Below are 23,400 nucleotides of genomic sequence, written 5' to 3' on the forward strand. Positions count from 1 at the left end.
CCTATTACCATCAACTTAGCACTTACGGTGTGCCAAGCACTATTCTAAGCATTCTCCATATAGTAACTCAATTAATCCTCAAAATCCCTCAATAAAGTAAGATCTTTTATAATCCCATTTATAGATGAGACATAAGCACAGACTGGTTAAAAACTATGTTAGGCTACTGGGCTTGGAAGCATAAGAGCCAGAATGAACATAGGAAGTACAGTGGCTGTGGAATCTATGCTCCTAACCTCTGCTCCAACTCATTTCTACAATCTTTCTATAGCCACATGTCAATTTGACATGACTATATACCTTCCAAGGCAGCAATTCCAGGGAGACCTAGGAAGGCAACAAGTAAAACCCATGGAGCCAAATTCAGAGGTAAGACAAGAACATACAAAAAGTTAAAAAAAAAAAAAAAAAAAAAGACTCAGGGGCACAGCAGATTCCGCAACGTATCCAAGCATATCCACCAAAAATACTTTAAAAACAGAGTGTAAAGGAGTTTGAAACCTTACGATCATTCTTGGCACACAAGTAAAACAAGACCTTGGTAGCCTGAGGTCAGCTACATTAGACGAGAAAGAGAGTACACTGATCAAAACAGCTCCTAAATAAGCAATAGGTAAATATGCAAATAATAAAAGATTAATTTGCAAAGTGAAATTGGCTAAAATGCAAAATAAAGCTTTTCAGGAGAAGGCTACTAAAAACCATTAAGTATTTACAAATGCTGAAAATGGGCAAATTCTTTGGAATAATAATACCGTGTCAGATTAGGTGCAAAAATAGGAAAGAAAGCAGAATGAATCTAACATAAATTTTCTATGGACATATATGACACTACCTAAGTGGATTTCATCATTATGTACACCCACAAGAATAATTTTATCAAAATGAATTCTACTGTCATATATAACTAAAGAGAAGAACAACAACGAGAGGGAGAGGGAGAGGGGGAGGGGGAGGGGAGGGGAGGGGAGGGGAGGGGAGGGGAGGGGAGGGGAGGGGAGAGGAGAGAAAAAAAAGAATAGAGAATAGGTGCAAAAAAACTATCAGGGATTCCTGTGCCCAGTCTGTGATTCTGGTTTTAAGTAACTCCTTAAATATTATTTTGGAAAGGCTGAAATTATATTAACATTAAAAATTGGAATTTTGGGCTGGGGATATACCTCATTTGGTAGAGTGCTTGCCTTACATGCAGAAGGCCCTGGGTCAATCCCCAGCACCACAAAAAATAAAATAAAAATTGGAATCTTAATCTAGCATGAATTAACTACCATAAGAAAATGCTTATCAGGGATGGGGATGTAGCTCAGTTGGTAGAGTGCCTGCCTTGCATGCACAAGGCCCTGGGTTTGATCCCCAGCAACACACACACACACACACACAAAAGCTTATTAATTATCTGTATTCCATATGGATTTATGTGAAAAATTAGAAAAAAGTCAATTCTTCCTTAATAGTTCAAATTTAAGCATCTGTTTATGCAGTTATACATATATAATAGGTAACAGGTTAATACCATAAGGATAATACATGAAAGGTTATTTACAGTATGAGAGGTGTAGACTATTATCTTAGAAACAAGGATTTCCATAAGTCTACACTGGCAGATTGTAAGGAAAAGATAAAAATACTTCCTGGCAAACCTTTTTCTGCCATTATGTTTCTCTATTTCCAAAAAAAAAATTATAAACATGCATTATACAATCAAGATCAATTCATATGCAGCTGTATCAACACAGCTAAAATACTTTTAACTAGTAATGAATTATTAGGAAGAGGAAAAAGATTCCATTTTCTCTTGGGTTTTTAATACATGAATATGTATAATCTATAACACACATGCAAACCAAAGTTGGGAAATGTAATAAGAACATGAACTAAACACTCTTTACCAAATTCACTCTTTTAAACTACAAGAGGTGATGTGCATGTAGTTCAAGGTTTATGCAAAAAAATATTAAATACACTTTCCATTGAAATAAGGAATGCTGTGCAGATGACACATGATCTGTTTCAGAGTAGATTGAGAAGTATCTGCAAACTTCCAAATCCCAACAATAGCAAACTCAGAAGCATATTTAAGAATCCCTGTCATGAACACCCAAATAAAAAAGTTTTCTAAAACACTGGCTTACATTTCTGGAGTCTTGGATTTGTTTTTTCCATTGAAAAATTCAGGAAGGGCACGCCGTTCAATCACATGAATACTGAAAGGGGGGGGAAGGAAAAGAGGATTGAAGAAGAATGAAATCTTGAAATTTGAGCTATGTTTAATTTTCAAAGTAAAACTAAGACCTGGTTGGCAAAATTAATTACTCTGGACAAACATCTTTGTATTAACAGACTACAACAAAGAAAGCTTCCCCTTTGATTCTCAAAGAAGAGGTACATATATATTTCATTACAGCTCCTAACTATCCAGAGCATTTGGAATAGCATTCACTTGGTTTTTAAGGCATGCAGCAAAGTCTAAATATTTGAGAACCACCATGGTTTTGGACAAAACTAAAGCTCAAGTGAACCATGTACTGTATTTCTCCCCCCATGTTGGTACTGGTGATTGAGCCCAGTGTTTTGCACAAACTAAGCAAGCACACCAAGCATTTAGCTAAATCCCCTGTCCCTCCCTCCAACTTTTTTTTTGGAGATAGTTCACACTAAGTAAGGCTGGCCTTGAACTCATAATATCAGCTTCAAGTAACTGGAACTAAAGGTGTATGAGACTGCCCCTGGCTCTCTATTCTTCAAATTATCTTTTAAGCCTATATAGAGGCTAGAAAGATGTATTAAAAATTGCATCTATCCTTAAAGAATAAGACAATAATCATTAAGAACAGGATAAAAATGTCTAAACTAACCCCCAAGATCTGAGTAACTGAGCATCATTGAAGTAAATGCATAACCTTCATATTAGAAACTACTTAAAAATGTTAACATCTATTTGGAGGAATAAGTTCTCGTACTTAAATATTTAAAAATAAAAAATTTTAAAAGGCAGCCCAATATGAAATAGAGATAACTCTTAAACAATCAATAAATACAATATCTAGGGCTTTAGTTATTTCCAACCATGGTCCCAAAGAGGTCTGTTTTCTCAAGATTTTTTTTTCATACCAGAGTTCATACTGAAAAAGACTTCTACATTTAAAATATTTCCTATTAAAACAAAGCTCTATATGGTAGTGAGAACAGTTTTTGGTTTATATAATTAACATTTTAAAATCACAAACATAATTAAACATTTTCCTGTGTATTATAGCTGAATCTAGATGACTTATGTTAAAGCTTACAACATTTTACAACCCTGTATTATAATTTTCACCACTAAATTGTTTTAAAAAACACTTTCTAAAGATTAAAATCACTTTCCATCTCCCTTCATCCAATGTGACAGCAATTCCTGATGTGGAACTGAGAGACTCCAACCTGATTTCAAGGACAGTGTCCTCAGTACCATGGATGTGGCACACTTACCAGTTATAATCAAACCATGATGCATAGCTGGGAATAATAATGTGATTAGTCTGCTCTGTCACATTATCTTCACCAGGGTCAACTGACCGACTCTGATCACCTTTGCCAGGATCTTCATCTTCCTATAGAACAGAAGCCAAAGTTCAAAAGACAGAACTAGACAGATTAACACATCATTCTTTTGATATTAGTTCAAAGATAATGAAGCTAGTTGATTTGATTTTTAAAAAAACAGGAAACAGGGGCTGGGGATGTGGCTCAAGTGGTAGCATGCTCGCCTGGCATGCGTGCGGCCCAGGTTCCATCCTCAGCATCACATACCAACAAAGATGTTGTGTCCGCCGAGAACTAAAAAATAAATATTAAAAAAATTCTCTCTCTCTCTCTCTCTTTAAAAAAAAAAAAAGGAAACAAATTTCAAATATAAAAATTCAATTTTTAAGGTACAAAGTGGGTAGCTAAAAGAGCAGATTTCATCCCTCCTTTTTACAATTAGGGAATGGACTCATAAAATAAGTACCTCATAACAAGATTACTTAGCAAGTTGAATGAAGAAAGGGTGTCTCTATAATGAAGAATTCACAAAGCTCAAATTAATTAAATCTCTTTTCACAACAGCTTCTTTTTTACTTGTTCAGTTTTATTTAATCCCAGTTCACAAATATAAATTACTAGTTCTGACATCATTATGAGGAGGAGGAGAATACTAACAAGTGACAATAGGAGAGCCTGTACTACAGACTCTGAGCAGTTAAGTATCTAAGAAGCCCTATGTGAACTATCTCACTTATTAGCAGATACTACTTTCTTGTCAACCAAGATACACAAAACTATTAAGTTATAAACAGAATATAAGTCAAGACAGTCCATAGAGGTTTATATCACTCTGATTACTACTTACTACTTAACATTTTCTCTGATTTTTTTTTTTTTATCAGAGGTACTGCAAGTAAACCTCCCCGAAAACTGACTCCCAAATAATTTCAAAATCACTCCTTTAGGTCAAAATACAGGTGTGATGATGTCAACAATAATAGTAATTATTTTAAAATAACACTTGTAATATACTGTTTATATCTAAATGGATACATGTATCCCAGAAATTTTCTATAAAGACTTCTCTTTCAAATCTAAACCTGATCAAATATTCCATATTATACATTATATCTTACAAGTGTATTTTAATCCCTGCCTCCTTTTTTTTTTTTTGGTATTGCATAATATTAAAATGTTTAAAGACCAACATGTTATAAAACATTTTTAAAAGTCTCTGATTCTTCATAACTAGATTAAAACTAAAAATTTTTATCAAGAAAACTAAAGGACTACTAAAAGAAATGAGAATTTTGACAGTCACAAAGTCATTCACTTTTATACGGTTCAATCTATCATATTTCATTTGGGTACTTTTATTATTTTTAACCTTATGAAGTCATTTTCTATTAAGAAACCACATAGCTGGGCATGGGGTCCACACCTATAATCCCACCAACTTGGGATTGATGCAGGAAGGACTGCAAGATTGAGGGTCAGACTGGACAAAATTTTTAAATCCTATATCAAAATAAGAAATAAAAGGGGCTGCATATGTAGCTCAGTTTTAAGAGTGCCCTTGGGGATCAATCTCAAGTGCAGAATAGAAAAAAAAAAGAAAGAAAAGAAAGAAACTAGACTGATTTTGAATCTGTATTCTTTGACGATGGTTCCACTGTTAATACTTTTAAGTTAATTCAACTTAATTTCCTGTATAATAATATATGAGATGAAAATCTAGTAAAACTTCCTATAAACTTAAGACAATTCCCTTAAGATCAATGAAAAAAGAAAGCAAGAAAACAACAAGAACTCTAAAATTGTTACTTAAATGATGCTGAAGAAAGCAATCTGGTAATACTCATGACAAAGTTCCTTACCCAAAATCAGGGAAGCTACAAGCAAAAAATACTGTGAGGGTTAATGTGTTTTTGTTTCAAGTTGGTTTTAATGTATTTTTGAGGTATAGGTTTTATAAATCAACCAGGAAACAAAAAAATTTACTTTATTCAGAAAAACCAGGAAGAGGCTGGCAATGCAAGTAATGAAAGACAACAGTTTATGTTTCAATGATCTCTCTCAATTGTGACACAAAAGGCAGAATGATACTGTGGGGCAGGGTATTAGAGAAACTCTTAAATTTACATTATGTAGCATTATGACTTGTACATGGATTCAAAACTCTTACCTTTGGCATAAAAGAAAATCTCACAAGTAAGTGCCTTTAACTTTCTATTTTCTTCCTTTTACTCTGTATACTAACATCTTTTCAAAATATAATATTCATTATTAAGGTAGCTTTGGAATAATGAAGTTTAATTTTAAAGGAAAAAAATAACAATAATACAGGTAAAGAATTTGATGAAATACTTTCACTAGAAGTCTTCATGACTTTGTTCATCCCTTGTATGTATATAAAACAATGTTAAACATCAGAATGGGGTTTCGATGGCAATTGGAAAAAAAGAAATATTTTTAGCAAATTAAGAAAGTTATTTCAAGAACATTTGGGGTTAATTACACTTTTAACAAAGTTAAGCATGATAGCCTGACTGAAACAATGGGTCATTTACTGAAGACGAAGAAAAAATTAAACCCTGCCTAAATCCAACACCTTCCAACAAGATGATTCATATGTCTTCACAGAACTGATGAAATAGGAAGTAGGTAACTGTGAGGCCAAGAGCATAATTCAAAGTCTTCATTAGCCACACCAAAAGGAAACAGAAAAATCAAGGCAAGGTCCCTACTCATCCTCATTGTTATATAACATCTGAAATAGTATGGTCTTTTCTGATTATCACTTGCAACCAAGGGAGCATGAAAACAGAAACTATACCAAGGGACATTACCTAGGAAGATATAAGATTCTTCTCAATAAAATTCTGGGACCAATGAAGACAACTATTCTGGAGGACTATTTAAAAGGGAATTCATCTTGGTGGTATGGTGCCACGTGCCTGAAGTCCCAGTTACTTTGGGAGACTGAGGTAAGAGGATCACTTGAGCCCAGGAGTTTGAGACCACATGGGCACCACAGTGAGACTCTATCTCAAAAAAAAAAAAAAAGAAAAAAGGAAATTAAAAAAACATATATTAAGCCAGGTATACATGTGGTGCACGCTTGTAACCCTGGTAGCACAGGAGGATCAAGAGTTCAAAGCCAGGGCTGGGGATGTGGCTCAAGTGGTAGCGCGCTCGCCTGGCATGCGTGCGGCCCGGGTTCCATCCTCAGCACCACATACCAACAAAGATGTTGTGTCCGCCGAGAACTGAAAAATAAATATTAAAAAAAAAAATTCTCTCTCTCCCTCTCTCTCTCTCTCTCTCCTCTCTCACTCTCTCTAAAAAAAAAAAAAAAAAAGAGTTCAAAGCCAGCCTCAGCAACAGCAAGACGCTAAGCAATTCAGTGACGTCCTGTCTCTAAATTAAATACAAAATAGGGCTGGGGATGTGGCTCAGTAGTTGAGTGCCCCTAGTTAATCCCTGGTACCAAAAAACAAAATAAGAGTCTCAAAGTAAAAGATTTCTATGGACATTTCCAACTTCCAATCCAGTATTTCTACTCAGTACACAGGACAGTTAAAGAAAATCCTCTCAACAGGCCTAAATAATTTTTACCTTTCCTCCTGTTGTCATTGTTTCTTCATCTTGTTCATCTGCAAAATCAAAATATGTACATTATTTTAAAAACAGATAAATGCTGTTTGGATTATCTGGAATCTTTACAGTCTAAAAACTTATACAGGACAGTCAAAAGCAAGCACAGCAAAATCACCCCAAGTAATTAGGTAAATTGTAATTTTACAAAGAAGCAGAGAGGTGTTAGAAATTCCAAAATATAGGAAATAAAAAAAAAAACACAATGAAAAGTTTATAATTAATTACTAATTGAGCTAAAAATATCACAGTGGTGATTCTTGTTAATAATATGGGCATGGGATTTGATTTGGACTCTCTCTCATAAGGACTGGTGAAAACAGTATATTATTTTGAATTCTAGAGGAAATGGGTAAATGATGCGTTAAAAAAAAGAAGAAGAAGAGATAAGGAATCCCTTTCAAAGTACTGGTAGAAAGTTAATGCCTTTCGAGGATATAGGACTCAGGACCTAAATGCTGGTCTTACAAAAGAACAAGAGAAAGCTCATCTAAAATTTAAAATAGGCAGTTGATTCCTACAGTGAAAAGCAAAAGTGCCAATGTAGTGAGGTTTCTGCACAAATAATTATATTCAGTGCTTTAGTTTTTTTGTTTTAAATATAAGTAATATGGTCCCCTGGTAGGACAAAAGCATTATGAAGTTCAAAAAGAATATGGAAAAGTAATTCTTTCACTCACATATTCTCTAAAAAAATATTCCCCATTATCTGTTATTTGAAAAGCAATTACCAAAAAACGAAACAAAAGAAACAAAATATTCAAAAGCACAGGGGCTGGGAAAACCAGAGTTCACTGGTGACATGCAGTCAAACGCCTGTTTTTATATGGAATCTGACTCTTTGAATAGTCCTAGTGAACGGGTTAACAGATGTGAAAAGTTAGCTTGCTGTGCTTAAAATGTTTATAAAAATAATAATATGGTTAATTTTTGAATACTTGCTATTTTGGTTTGTAAATAAAGTGCTGCCCAAAGGCTCATGTATTAAAGGCTTGGTCCCTAATGCATCAATGTTCAGAGATAGGGATTTGGGGGAAGTGATTTGATCACGAGGTGTCTTATCTCATTAATACATTAATCCTCTCATAGATTCATAACTGATGGCATTATGGAAAGATGGAAGAAATGTAGAAAGGAGTGGCCTAGTTCAACGGACTGGGTCCTTGAGGATGTGCCATTGGGAACTATACCTTATCCCCAATCTTCTCCCCATCCCCCTTCTGCCTGCTTCTCATCCATTATGAGATGTCCAGCTCTCCCCATCATCCCTCATCAATACGCTACTCTACCTCACCATAGGCCATAGTAATACAGACAGGACTTCAATCTCTGAAATCATGAGCTAAAATACATCTTTCCTCCTTTAAATTGATTTCCCCATGTATTTTGTCATAGAGATGAAAAGCTATTCAATACAATGGCTGTCCTTTTAAAGTAAGGAATTTTGGTATCAACTAGGAGAGGGTACCTGTCACATCCACCTCCCCAATAAAACCTTGAGTCTGAATTGTCTAATAGGCATCCTCAGGCTAAAACACTAACATATATGTTGCTGCAAGTTCACTGCTGTGGGAGCAGTGCACTTCATGACTCTTGTGTGAGGAAGAACATGAAGAAACCTGCACCCAGACTCCACTTGTGTTTACTCTTCCCATGCACCTATCATGAATGTTAGCTGTGAGTACAACCACATGCCAAATCCCAGGGGGTCATTTTGGAGACTCTCAACACATCTATGAGTAAAATACAGTTTGTATACGCTTAATTGGTAGAAAATAAAAAGAATAATACTTTGAGATACATAAAAAGTAAATGAAATTAAAATTTCAGTATTCAAAAATTTCATCATAATATTGCATGAAGATTTGTTTACATGACTCCATGGTTATTTTTGAGCTAAAATGGCAAAGTTGTTGTGATTGAGTCCAAATAGCACAGAATGCCTAAAACATTTGTTTACTGGGGCTGGGGGTATAGCTCAGTTGGTAGAGTGCTTGTCTCCCAAGCCCAAGGCCCTGAGTTCAATCCCCAGCACACCCCCCAAAAAGAAGAGAAAAAAAGAAAGGGGTTACCAATCCTTACCAAAAACATGAGTAGTATTTTAACATGCAATAAGAGACTAGCACTCAAATATTTAATATCCAGGATGCCTGTTGTTTTGTTAGCTACTATCCAAATACTAAGAACACAGTCATGAATCAGAAGACACCAGCCTTTATGAACTTTACATCCCACTAATGGGATAGAATAAAAATCTTAGATGTTAAAAAATTCTACACAGATGATAAATATAAAGAAATATGCTTAAGAGGGTTTGGGTTGGTGTCCTCTTCAGAGCAAGTAAAAAAGGGAAACCTTGGGCTGGGGTTGAGTGGTAGAGCACTTGCCTCACACGGGTGAGGCACTGGGTTCGATTTTCAGCACCACATAAAAATATATTGTGTCCATCTACAACTAAAAACATATAATGCATATATATATATATATATATATATATATATATATATATATATATTTTTTTTTTTTTTAAAGGGAAGCCTCTCTGAAAAGGCGACACTGAAGCTGGCAACTCAGCAGTGAGGTCAAAGGAGGGAACCAGTCAGGTCAAAGGGCTTTCAGTGGAGACCGCACAAAATTGAAAGAACATGAACATGAATAAAAAAATGAGAAAAGCACTTACACAATAGCAGAGTGTAAGGTTATAAAGCATTGGCAATAAACAGACCAGGACTCAAATATGGACTCTGCCACTTAATAGCAAAATACTTGAAGATAGTTTACTGAACCTCTGAAATCTCTACATGATCAATAAAACAAGGTTAATGTCGCTTAATATTCAAGTGCAAACATGTAGAATGATCCCTGGCAAGTAATCAGGAATCACAAAAATGGATACTGTTGGGCTGGGATTGTGGCTCAGAGGTAAAGCGCTCGCCTAGCATGCATGGGGCCCCGAGTTTGATCCTCAGCACCACATAAAAATAAACGAATGGAATAAAGGTATTGTGTCCAACTACAACTAAAAAAAAAATATTAAAAAAATGGACACTGTTGTTGGAGATATGTTATGAACAAATACCTGCTAACAGGTTGAGGGGACTCAGGATGTAAAAAATGATGATACCAATTACCAAAAGGAGCCAAAGCTCTATGAAGAAACTATATTTTTCCTAGCAAGTGATTAACATAAAAATCTAGGTAACACTGCCAAAAACTAAAATTTTGTCCACTACATGTTTGTAAATCATAGGATAACCAACTTCTTAAGAAATAGTGGTAGTATGACTTAATGATCTCTCTCCAGTCAAAAAATATAATTTATTTTGACAAGTTTCTGTCACTTAGGTAGTCTTGGTACCCAATAGAAATATACTTTTGATAAAACAAAAGGAGGAGGGCTGGGGTAGTGGCTCAGAGGTAGAGTGCCCGCCTAACAAGCGTGAGGCACTCACTGGGTTGAATTCTCAGCACCACATAACACCTACAACTAAAAATAAACATAAAAAAAAAAAATAAGAGGGAAACCCTTTTCAACTGCTTCTAAATGATAATACTAAATAAAATGTTCTCTCCCTTGTCTTCTTTATGTGGACAAATACACTTCCAACCCATCCCAAGGATTTTTTAGAGACCTCAAGAGAGAAAGACATTTACCTAGGTGGAACATCAGAAAGAAATAGATGAGCTAAAACAACCAACAGCTCTAAGGACAGTAATTTATAGGTGATGGACCAGGTGTCCTTGGCATGGTTCATGTAACAACTAATGAAAAAATGAAAGGCCAGAAAAATAACTTCAAATTTAAAAAACATAACTCTCCAGCTGCGATCAACAGCATCTTCATTCACAACATTCCTAAACTGTGTGTACCTCACAAACTTCAGAAGAGGGAAGGGATTTTACACCTGGCCTTAAATTTTCCTTCCAAGTGGAACCTCTAGCTTTTCTCCCAAATTGGGTTCTATTTCATTCCATTAAAAGTCTGTTATGGGGCTGGGGTTGTGGCTCGGAGGCAGAGCGCTTGCCTAGCATGCGTGAGGCACTGGGTTCGATCCTCAGCACCACATAAAATAAAAAATATTGTGTCCAGCTGTAACTAAAAAATAAATATTTTTTTAAAAGCCTATTATGAACATGTTCTAAATGACTACCTCATTAAAGGAACAATGTTCTACTCTTTTGTAAATTATACACTGGTTCCTTTTTAAGATATATATTTAGGGCTGGGGATGTGGCTCAGTGATAGAACACTTGCTTAGCATGTGTGAGGCACTGGGTTTGATTCTTAGCATCATATGTAAATAAGTAAATAAACAAAATAAAGGTTCATCAATAACTAAAAGAATATTTAAAAAAAGAAAGTTTTTTAAAAACAGATATATACTTAAAATATATTAACACTCTATATAGCAAATTGTCCCACTGAAGAATATCAAGTGTAAATCTTTTACCCTTGTCAATGTACAGAGATATAAAATAAAAGACTGCTTATAATTAGTTTCTGTTTTCTTGGCTATTAATTACGTAGCCAAGTATCAATTACAGGATAGACAACAAAAATTTATGGAGAATGTAATATTATTTATATTACAAGTAATATTATTCAAGATCCATGTTCTATTAATAACGCTAAAACAAGATAGAAATTTGGGGTGTGGGAGGGTGGTGCTGGGGATTAAACTCAGTGGCACTCAACCACTAAGCCACATTCCCAGCCATATTTTATTTAGAGATAGGGGCTCACTAAGTTCCTTAGTGCCCATGCTTTTGCTGAAGCTGACTCTGAACTCTCAATCCTCCTATCTCAGCCTCCTGAGCTGCTGGGATTACAGACATGCACCACCATGCCCAACAAGATAGAAATGTTTTGACAGCATCTCCCTTTTCCCTTTGTTTACGTAACACCTCCCATTACATTGTCATCAGATAATTTTCTGTTTCTGCTTCTGAAATAAAAAGAGAATCATCTTCCAGTATGTATTGCTGGACTGTAAATCAGGAAATGTAGAAATGCATTCAATAAAATGAAGTTAAAGAATTCGAAGAAATATCCACTTGTATTTGCCATCAAGAATCACTGCAATTTGTGCACATTTCATTTTTTTCTTTTTTATTAAAAGAAAAAAATATTTCTCATATGCTAAACAAACTTGAAGGTAAATTAATAGCATGCTTATCTTAGCCACAGCTGTCAGTCGCCACCCTTCAGACAAGTATCAAAAGCTTCCTGATAAATTTTGTACTTTTTGCTTTGTATGACATTTGTGAATTGAAAAATGGAAAGTATTTCAGATACTTTCTTATTTGTTTAATAGAAAGCATAATTCTTTCTTAATTTAATGGATTTTGTAGGAAAAAAGAAATTACTACAATTTATTAAAAAGCAGATTACTCTCAATTCAGAGTAATATTGAAATGAAGGTATCATTTTCATCCCAAAGAGATCTTGCAAAATGTTTTCTCTTCTAAAATACTACAAGTTCAAAAATTTACTGAGGACTGAAAATAGCAGCTTCTCCTTTGAATTTTACAACTATAGAAAAACAATCAAGAGGGGCTGGGATTGTGGCTCAGTGGTAGAGCACTCGCCTAGCACATTCCAGGACCTGGGTTCGATCCTCAGCCCCACATAAAAATTAACAAAATAAAACTGAAAAAAAAAGAAAAAGAAAGAAAGAAAGAAAAGAAAAAGAATCAAGACTACTATAATGTCTATAACTTTCAGGAACACGAGGTGCTTCTATTTTTAATATTTATTTATTTATTTACTTACTTAATCACTCAATAATTACACCTTACTTGTGAAAATGTACTCTACATCCTGAACATATAGTTGGCCTTCTGTACACTGGAGTTACACATATATGGACTCAACCCACCAGAGATGGAATAGTCAGGAAAAAATGTCTACAGTAAACACATACACTTTTTTGTCATTAATCACTAAGCATATAACAACTACTATATAACATTTACAGTATATTAAGTATTTAAGCATGATTTAAAGTACATGGCAAGATAAGCAGAGGTTAGATGAAAATACTATGTGTCATTTTATGAGAGGAAGTTGGACATAAGCGAATTTTGATATCCATGGGGCATGAGGATCATGGAACAATCCTACATGGATACCTATACTATAAAAAAAAAGCTGTTTCTCAATTCATACTGCTTAAGAACTTTAATTTAGCTTATAAAGTATAAACATGTAGAAGATGTTTACTGTGAAGATACAAAATCAATTTGCACTATGATATAAGACAAGTAGTTCAGGGAGACTGGGGAAAGTACTTTAATTAGAATTATTTCTTTAAAACTCAAACATTCAGATTCGAGTAAAACATTAGTTTGTGGGAAAATACTATGAGAGGGCATCATTAAGAAACAATGGATCAGGGGCTGGGGCTGTGGTTCAGTGGTAGTGCACTTGCCTGGCATGTTTGAGGCACCGGGTTCAATTCTCAGCATCACATATAAATACATAAATAAAATAAAGGTCTATCAACAACTAAAAAAAAATGTTTAAAAAAAGCAACAATGAATCATAAGAAATTAACACTGATAAAATGGTGGCAAACCAAATCATGATAATACTAAGGAAATATATAGTTTATATCTGGTGGTAGGAAACAGTAAGTGAAAACAATACTTTTAAGTAAATAAAGGAGTATTTGAACAGCTGATAGATAAAATAAAGGAAACAAGACTATATAAGGTATGTTTTACCTAGATCTGCTACAGTTCCTCCTTTAACAGGTGTATTTTCACTATCTTTCTTTGGGTTTACTAGAAGGAGGAAAAAAACAAAACAAAACAAAACCACATCAGAATCATGTATTAGAGGAAAACTTCTGCTTGCTTTTAAGAATAAAACAGAAAAGAACATGATTCAAAAATACATGCATCTCATTAGAACTCAAATGTAAATCATGACTCACACCTCACATAAAAACCATAAACCCAGCTGCAAAAAGACTTAATAACATACTGTACTCTGTAATTATCTAAGTATCAATATTTTTTATTATAGAAATAAAAAAATGTTTACGTGCGAAACATAAAAAGAATTTTTCAGTCTCGTCCACAATTTTTTTTTTGACCATTTTTAGGCTTTTATCTGAATTCCCATTTCTGTGCCACTCATTCATTCAGACAGATAAACCGAAGGAAAAATGATACCTTTTTACCCCAATACTAGAAATGAAGCCAAAAGTGCTCTACTACTCAGTCATACCCTCAACACCCCCAACTTTTTAATACGTTTTTAAATTTGTTCTAATTAATTATACATGACAGTAAAATGCTTTTTGACACATCATACATGAATGGGAGTATAATTTCTCATTCATCTGGTTGTACATGATGTAGAATTACACAGGTCATGTAATCTTATGCACATAGGGTAATAATTTCTGATTCATTCTACTATCATTCCTACTCACCTATCCCCTCCCCTACATTTACTCCCCTGTGTCTAGTCCAAAATAACTCTATTCTCCCCACATCCTCATTGTGATTTAGCATCTATACGTCAGAGAAAACATTTGGCCTTTGACTCTTTGGGAAATGGCTTATTTTGCTTAGCAGAATATTTTCCAGTTCCATCCAATTACTGGCAAATGCCATAATTTCATTCTTAAGGCTGAGTACTATTCCATTGTGTATATATACCTCAATTTCCTTATCTATTCATCTCTTGACGGGCACCCAGGTTGGTTTCCTAGTTTAGCTTTTGTGAACTGAGCTAGCTGCTATAAACACTGATTTGCCTAGCCCTTTTTTATATTTTGAGACAGGTTCTTGCTAAGTTACCCAGGGTAGCCTCAAACTTTCAATTCTCCTGCCTCAGTCTCCTAAGTCACTGGAATTACAGGTGTGTGCCACCATACTCAGTGAGAACTGACACCTTTCATGTATACAAACACACACACACACACAAATATTGAAATTTATGCTCAGGGTTTTAAAGCCTTGTGCAGATGTTACCCATTCTGTACTTATTCCTTAGCACTTACCTTTTCTCATGTAACAGTGTGCCTTTGTTTTAACTATTCTAAATGGCTTTCATTTTAATAGGTCCATAGGTGGACCATAAACTATCCCTGCTTTGAGGGAAACTAAGTTTATTTTCAAGAATTCACTGTCTGTAAGCAGCATTCTTTAACCATTATCTCTCTGCATGCATGTAATTACTTAAGATGTGCTCTGAAGACAAAACTGTTATTATTAAGTGTACACATTTAAAATTTAAAAGAGAGCCAAAATGTGTTCAGTGGCTTCTTCAATTTACACTTCCATCAAGAGCATAAGTTCCTAAGTCTTCAAAACGTTTTTACTTTCCCATCTACTTGAAACTGTGACAGAGGAAAAGTTATTTGAGCCTGGCACGGTGGCGCATACCTATAATCCTAATGGCTCAGGAGGCTGAGGCAGAAGGATCATGTGTTTAAAGCCAGCCTCAGGAACTTAATGAGGCACCTAAGCAACTCAGTGATACCCTGTCTCTAAATAAAATGTAAAATATGGCTGGGAATGTAGCTCAGTGGTTCAGTGCACCTGGGTTCAATCCCTGGTAGGAAAAAAGAAAAAAAAAAAAAAAAAAAAAAAGCTTTAATACTTTATATATTCTTGGTTAAGTAAGGCTGTTCATCCATTCACACATTTACTGGCTCTGCATTTATGATAAGTTTATTATGATATAATACATTGCCATTTTACTCTATGGGATTAAAATTTTTACACTATTTGGGATTGTATTCATTTATTTGTTAAATGGGTAAACAGACTAAGACCTGATTACACTGTATCCCTATCAGGGCTAGGGTTGTGGTTCAGAGGTAGAGCGATTGCCTAGCTTGTGCAAGGCCCTGGGTTCGATTCTCAGTACCAAATAAAAATAAATAAGTAAAATAAAGGTAAAAAATATTAAAAAATAAAAAAATAAAGGTATTGTGTCCATCTACAACTAAAAAATAAATATTTTTTTAAAAAGCGTATCAGTATTAAGGGGGCTGGGATTGTGGCTCAGCGGTAGAGCGCTCGCCTAGCACAGGCGGGACCCGGGTTCGATCCTCAGCACCACATATAAAAATAAAGGCATTGTGTTGTGTCAATCGACATCTAAAAAATATATATTTTTAAAAAAACTACTATATACAAATACGAGTCATTTGTCTACTAGCCATTCTACTCTACTAATTGATTCAGTCATTCCTGAACCAAAACAAAATTATATTAATTATTATAGATTTAAAGTTTAGGTAGTTATTGGTTAAGGGTTGTCACCACTCTCATGAGTCCTTGATTTAAAAATATTTTGGGGGTTATATTTATGACTTTTACCTTCCATATGAACTTAAAAATATATCACAGGTATAGTTTCTTTTCTTTTTTCTTTTTTTCCTTTTTATGGTGCCAGGGACTGAATCTAGGGGTGCTTAACCAATGAGGTAGATCTTGAGCCCTTTATATTTTTATTTTGAGATAGGGTTTCAATAAATTCCAAAGCTGGCTTTACAATCCTTCTGTCTCAGGCTCCTACACCACTGGATTAAAAGTGTGCACCACTGTGCCTTGCTTGGGTTGTTCTTAATGCCCAATTAGCTCAGTGGTAAAGCGCTTGCCTCACATGCGTGAGGCACTGAGTTCAATCCTCAGCACCACATAAAAACAAATATATTGTGTGTTCATCTACAACTAAAAAATATACATTAAAGAAAAAAAAAACATTCAAAGCCCAGTTTACAAAGGGAAAGAGATGTTCAACAGATACTATATAACAAAACAAGGAATATAAAATGGGAAGATTCCTGTATCTGTTTTAAAAATTGAATCTTGAAGATTTTTAACAGTGGATAAGAGGAAGGCTGCATTTCCAACTGCTCCATGGGTCACGATTAAAGCACTACAAGAATACTGGTTTGGGGGCTGGGTATGTGGCTCAAGCGGTAGTGCGCTCCCCTGGCATGCTTGCGGCCCGGGTTTGATCCTCAGCACCACATACCAACAAGGATGTTGTGTCTGCCGAGAACTAAAAAATAAATATAAAAAAAAAAAATCTCTCTCTCTCTATTTAAAAAAAAAGAGAGAATACTGGTTCTCAGTGAGGGTAATGTGTTGGCATGAAGGTGGCTAGGACTACAGTAAAAAAATAAGATCACAGAACTACAAGAGGTCATGGTCAAAGGAGACTCCCATTCTATGTGTGCTTTCTGCAACCAGCAGCCTGAGAGTTGCTCTCTAGGTGCACACCCCTGGCTTTGGAAGAGAGTTACACTTCAGCTCCCAAGTGAAAATATTCTCTGTAGCTTTACTGCAGCACTCTCCAGACCAATACCACTCAAAGTTTCTCAAATATAGGATGAGCCTTTTGTTCTTTAAATGTTATTTTTTTATCAAAATAATAAATAAATTAATTAAATAAATAAATATTGAATCTGTGACTAAAACCAAAGAAACCTTAAGGCTGAAGGAGCTACACAAATACATTATTTAAGGAAGAAATGTTCCCAATCTTGTCTTTCAGAAAATAAAGAAACAATTCCAAACTCATTTTATGAGTTCAGCACAACCTGGATGGCAAAACTTGATGAAGATTTTACAATAAAAGAAAGGTAAAGGCCAAAATACTCCATAAACAGAAACGAATAAAATCCTTGAAAAAAATATATTAGAAAATCAAATGCAGTAATACATTTAAAGACAATGAAATTAAATGAGATTATTTCAGGAATGCAAAGTTGGTTTAAAATCATTTCAGCATAATTACATTAATTGATTAAAGGAGAAAAATCATATCATTATATCAATGAATGCAGAAAAAAATTTGTAAAAATCCAGCAACCATTCATAATAAAAATCTCAAAAGTAATATAGGAATAAAATAAACTTCCTTGATTTGACAGAGCATTTTCTATCAACTGGTAACATCATTCTTCATGGTAAAATATTAAAGGTATACTCCCCAAAACAGGTTTAAAAAAAGCAAAAATGTTTTTATCATTGTTACTTAAAAGTATAGAAGTGTCACAGTATAACTAGAAGTTGGTGTAATAGGGTAAAAACCAAAACAAAAGATGGGGCTGGGAGTTATACCTCAGCAGTAGAGCACTTGCCTCGAACATGTGAGGCACTGGGTTTGATCCTGAGCACAACATATAAATAAAATAAAGGTATTGTGTCCATCTACAACAGAAATATTAAAAAAAACACTCCCATAAAAAATTGCATTAAATAATATATTAATGATCGGGCTGAGGTTGTAGCTCAGTGGTAGAGCACTTGCCTCATGTGTGTGAGGCACTGGGTTCAATCCTTAGCACCACATAAAAATAAATATATTGTGTCCATCTACAACTAAAAAAATACACACACACACACACACACACATATACATACACACTGATGGACTGGGGATGGAATTCAGTGGTAGAGTCCTCTAGGTTCAATTCTCAGTAATACACACATATACACACACAAATATGTTATATATAAACATTTAAGCACATATAGTGAATTATAAGTTTTATAAATGGCTGGGGTTGTGGCTCAGTGGTAGAGCACTTGCCTAGCATTTGTGAGGCATTGGGTTCCATTCTAAGCATCACATAGAAATAAAATAAAGGTCTACTAACAACTAAAAAAAATTTTTTAAAAATGTTTTATAAATATATGAAAGACCTCTGCTCTGAAACACATAAAATACTGAAGAGAAACATAATTATGTAAAGGTAAACATGTGACATACTCATATAGTATTATATTCAATGTTAAATCAATTCTCCCTCAAATGCCCATTTAAAATGACTTTAATTTCAATCAGAACCTTGGTAGGCTTTGAGAAACTAAAAGGCTGGTTCTAAAATTTATGTGACTCAGCCAAGAATTTAAAATAGCAAAAACAATCCTGAAGAATAGGATTTACAAAGATGGAGAACTGCCTAATTTTAAAACTTGAGTAAAAGTTATATCAATAAAGCACTGTGGTACTGGGTCCAGTAAAAATACACCGGTGGAAAAAACAGTGTCATAGTTTAGATCTGGAATATTCCCCAAAGGTTGAAGGCTTGGTCCCTAACTATTGGCTTCATTAGGAAGTAGATGAAACCTACTTAGACAGGAAGTAACAGAAAAGTCACTTAAAAAGTGTATCTTAACACCGTACCCACCTCTGGATCCTTTCTCTTTCTCCCTCTCTTCTTGTTACTTGGCACCAAGAGGTGAGCATCTCTGTTCCAACATGAATTTCTTACTATAATGCTCTTCCTCAACAAAAGCCTAAAGCAATAGGGTCAAACAACTGTGGACTGAAACCATAAGCCAAAAATCTTTCTTGGATATTTTGACACAGCCACAGAAATCTTATTAACACAGAATCTAAAAGTAGATCCACTCAAAAGATTTTTAAAAAAGGATAAAGATTATTCAATCAATAAAGTAGGATCTTTACAGCAAATGGACCAGATAGGAAAACAATAAACTTTGACCTCTATTTCAAAAAATACTGAAAGTTTGATCACAGATCTAATTTAAAGTAGTAAGTATAAACCTTCTACAAGAAAACATAGGAAAACAGGGCTGGGCCTGTAGCTCAGTGGCAGAGTACTTGCCAAGCACTGGGTTCGATCTTCAGCACCACATAAAAAAAATAAAGACATGATGTCCATCTACAACTATTAAAAAAAAAGGAAGAAAAGAAAAGAAAACATAGGAAAAAATATCTTAAATATCTAAGGTAAAAATATCTTAGAACACAAGAAATGTTAATGATTCAATTTCATCAAAATTAAGAATACATGCCCTAGGGGCTGGGGAGGTGGCTCAAGCGGTAGCGCGCTCGTCTGGCGTGCATGGGGCCCGGGTTCGATCCTCAGCACCACATACAAACAAAGATGTTGTGTCCGCCAATAACTAAAAAATAAATATTAAAAAAAAAAAAGTTAAAAAAAAAAAAAAAAAAAGAATACATGCCCTATAAAGTATCAGGAAATGAAAAAGCAAGCCACTATGAGTGGGGGCTTGAATTGTTTATAAATCGACTTAGAAAAACCAAATACCTGAATGTCGAGAAGTAGATTTTAAAACACACTACAAATACAGAAAAAACAAGGATAAGACATAAACTGCAAGAAAATACACTACATGCATCCGACAAAGAGCTCAAATATGATAAATTATTCAAAGAAAAACATAAAAAGCCAGGTGCAGTGGCACACACCTGTAATCCCAGTGGCACAGGAGATCAAGGCAGGAGGATTCCAAGTTTAGCAAGGTCCTAAGCAACTTAGCAAGACCCTGTCTCAAAAAATGGCCAGGGATGAGTCCTCACTGATAAACTAGGTTCAATTCCCAATGCCAAACAAAACAACAACAACAACAACAAAAACAGCCATCTATATAAATAAAAGCGAAAGAGATTCAGATCCAAATCTGAAAGGATAAATGAAGTCACTAGGAAAAAGTTGAAAATATCTTTTGGATATTTTAAGAGATGCAAATAGCACAAATCATGGAGGAAAACTAATCCATTATATTGTATCAAAGTTGAAGACTTCTTTCCAAAAGACAAAAGATGAATAGCAAAAATAGAGCTAGCTATAAATTCTTTTTTTTTTTTGAGGAAATATTATTTTAGTCAGGAGTCTGTTGACTCTCATTTTATTTATACAATTTGTTACAGTTCAAAACTTGATTTAAGGGCTGGGGATGTGGCTCAAGCGGTAGCGCACTCGCCTGGCATGCGTGCGGCCCGGGGGGGTTCGATCCTCAGCACCACATACGAACAAAGATGTTATGTCCGCCCATAGCTAAAAAAAAATATTAAAAATTCTCTCTCTCTCTCTCACTTAAAAATTATATATATATATATATAAAAAACTTGATTTAATTTGAAAATATAATTTATCCAATGATATTTCTGTGGTTTCTTTGCTTTCTGTTACAACACTGGTTTCAATGCCTGTGCAAAATTATGATGAATTTACAGCTAGAGAAGTCTATATAATAAAAATATTAATAGTATTAATTTTAATCATATTTTTGTTTCATATTTCTAACTTAATTAGCAACATGAAGAATTGAACTCCTCTATCACTGAGTTATACTCCCAGTTTTTTTCTTTTTTCTTTTTTTTAATTGGTTATTCAAAACATTACAAGGATTGCAGAATCACATCGGTTACACATCCACAATTTTACATAATGCCATAACAGTTACTGTTGTATTCTGCTACCTTTTCTATCCTCTACTATCCCCCCCCCATCTTCTCTCTCTACCCCATCTACTGTAATTCATTTCTCTCCTTATTTTTTGCCATTCCCCTCACAACCTCTTATATGTAATTTTGTATAACAATGAGGGTCTCCTTCCATTTCCATGCAATTTCCCTTTTCTCTCCCTTTCCCTCCCACCTCATGACTCTTTAATGTTAATCTTTTCCTCCTGCTCTTCCTCCCTGCTCTGTTCTTAGTTGCTCTCATTATATCAAAGACATTTGGCATTTGTTTTTTTAGGAATTGGCTAGCTTCACTTAGCATAATCTGCTCTAATGCTATCCATTTCCCTGCAAATTCCATGATTTTGTCATTTCTTAGTGCTGCGTAGTACTCCATTGTGTATAAATGCCACATTTTTATAAATGCCACATTTTTTTTTATCCATTCATCTATTGAGGGGCATCGGGGTTGGTTCCACAGTCTAGCTATTGTGAATTGTGCTGCTATGAACATCGATGTGGCAGTATCCCTGTAGTATGCTCTTTTAAGGTCTTCAGGGAATAGTCCGAGAAGGGCAATAGCTGGGTCAAATGGTGGTTCCATTCCCAGCTTTCCCAGGAATCTCCATACTGCTTTCCATATTGGCCGCACCAATTTGCAGTCCCACCAGCAATGTACAAGAGTACCCTTTTCCCCACATCCTCGCCAGCACTTGTTGTTTGACTTCATAATGGCTGCCAATCTTACTGGAGTGAGATGGTAGAGACTGCTAGAGATGGTGAGCATTTTTTCATGTACTTGTTGATTGATTGTATGTCCTCCTCTGAGAAGTGTCTGTTCAGGTCTTTGGCCCATTTGTTGATTGGGTTATTTGTTTTCTTATTGTTTAATTTTTTGAGTTCTTTGTATACTCTGGATATTAGGGCTCTATCTGAAGTGTGAGGAGTAAAAATTTGTTCCCATGATGTAGGCTCCCTGTTTACTTCTCTTATTGTTTCTCTTGCTGAGAAAAAACTTTAGTTTAAGTAAGTCCCATTTGTTGATTCTTGTTATTAACTCTTGTGCTATGGGTGTCCTATAAAGGAATTTGGAGCCCGACCCCACAATATGTAGATCGGAGCCAACCTTTTCTTCTATCAGACGCAGAGTCTCTGATTTGATATCAAGGTCCCTGATCCATTTTGAGTTGACTTTTGTGCATGGCGAGAGGAGGGGATTCAGTTTCATTTTGTTGCATATGGATTTCCAGTTTTCCCAGCACCATTTGTTGAAGATGCTATCCTTCCTCCATTGCATGCTTTTAGCCCCCTTATCAAATATAAGATAGTTGTAATTTTGTGGATTGGTTTCGGTGTCCTCTATTCTATACCATTGGTCCACCCGCCTGTTTTGGTACCAGTACCATGCTGTTTTTGTTACTATTGCTTTGTAGTACAGTTTGAAATCTGGTATCGCTACACCTCCTGATTCACACTTCCTGCTTAGAATTGCTTTTGCTATTCTGGGTCTTTCATTTTTCCATATGAATTTCATGATTGCTTTTTCTATTTCTACAAGAAATGCAGTTGGGATTTTGATTGGCATTGCATTGAACCTATAGAGAACTTTTGGTAATATCGCCATTTTGATGATGTTAGTTCTGCCTATCCATGAACAGGGTATATTTTTCCATCTTCTAAGATCTTCTTTTAGTTCTCTCTTTAGGGTTCTGTAGTTTTCATTATATAAATCTTTCACCTCTTTTGTTAGGTTGATTCCCAAGTATTTTATTTTATTTTTTTTTTTTGAGGATATTGTGAATGGGGTGGTTTTCCTCATTTCCAGTTCAGAAGATTTGTCGCTGATATACAGGAATGCCTTAGATTTATGCGTGTTGATTTTATATCCTGCCACCCGAAGCTCGAGTGAGGCCCTGGCCCCTCTGCGCCTATGTCTGGCACAGCTGGTGTGAGACAATCCTTCCCCACCGCCCAGATAATCAAGAGTTTTGGCTGGACCTTTGAGCACACAGGGAGATAGTGAG

General features: G+C 35.0%; 1 protein-coding gene across 3 annotated transcripts in view; it reads right to left on the reverse strand.

Annotated features, from left to right (window-relative positions):
- The window catches only part of Smarcc1 (SWI/SNF related BAF chromatin remodeling complex subunit C1), a 152,551-nt gene that overhangs the window by 69,820 nt on the left and 59,331 nt on the right, over nt 1-23,400 (reverse strand). For all 3 annotated transcript variants that reach the window (XM_026389836.2, XM_026389835.2, XM_026389837.2), the window contains exons 12-15: nt 13,891-13,950; nt 7,126-7,163; nt 3,472-3,593; nt 2,133-2,204 (exon numbers count right to left, since the gene is read on the reverse strand). In XM_026389836.2, coding sequence (XP_026245621.1) covers nt 2,133-2,204; nt 3,472-3,593; nt 7,126-7,163; nt 13,891-13,950 — 292 coding nt within the window. The remainder of the gene's footprint in view (nt 1-2,132; nt 2,205-3,471; nt 3,594-7,125; nt 7,164-13,890; nt 13,951-23,400) is intronic.

Source organism: Urocitellus parryii, chromosome 3, assembly GCF_045843805.1.
Source record: "Urocitellus parryii isolate mUroPar1 chromosome 3, mUroPar1.hap1, whole genome shotgun sequence".
In the NCBI taxonomy this organism is placed as follows: Eukaryota; Metazoa; Chordata; class Mammalia; order Rodentia; family Sciuridae; genus Urocitellus; species Urocitellus parryii.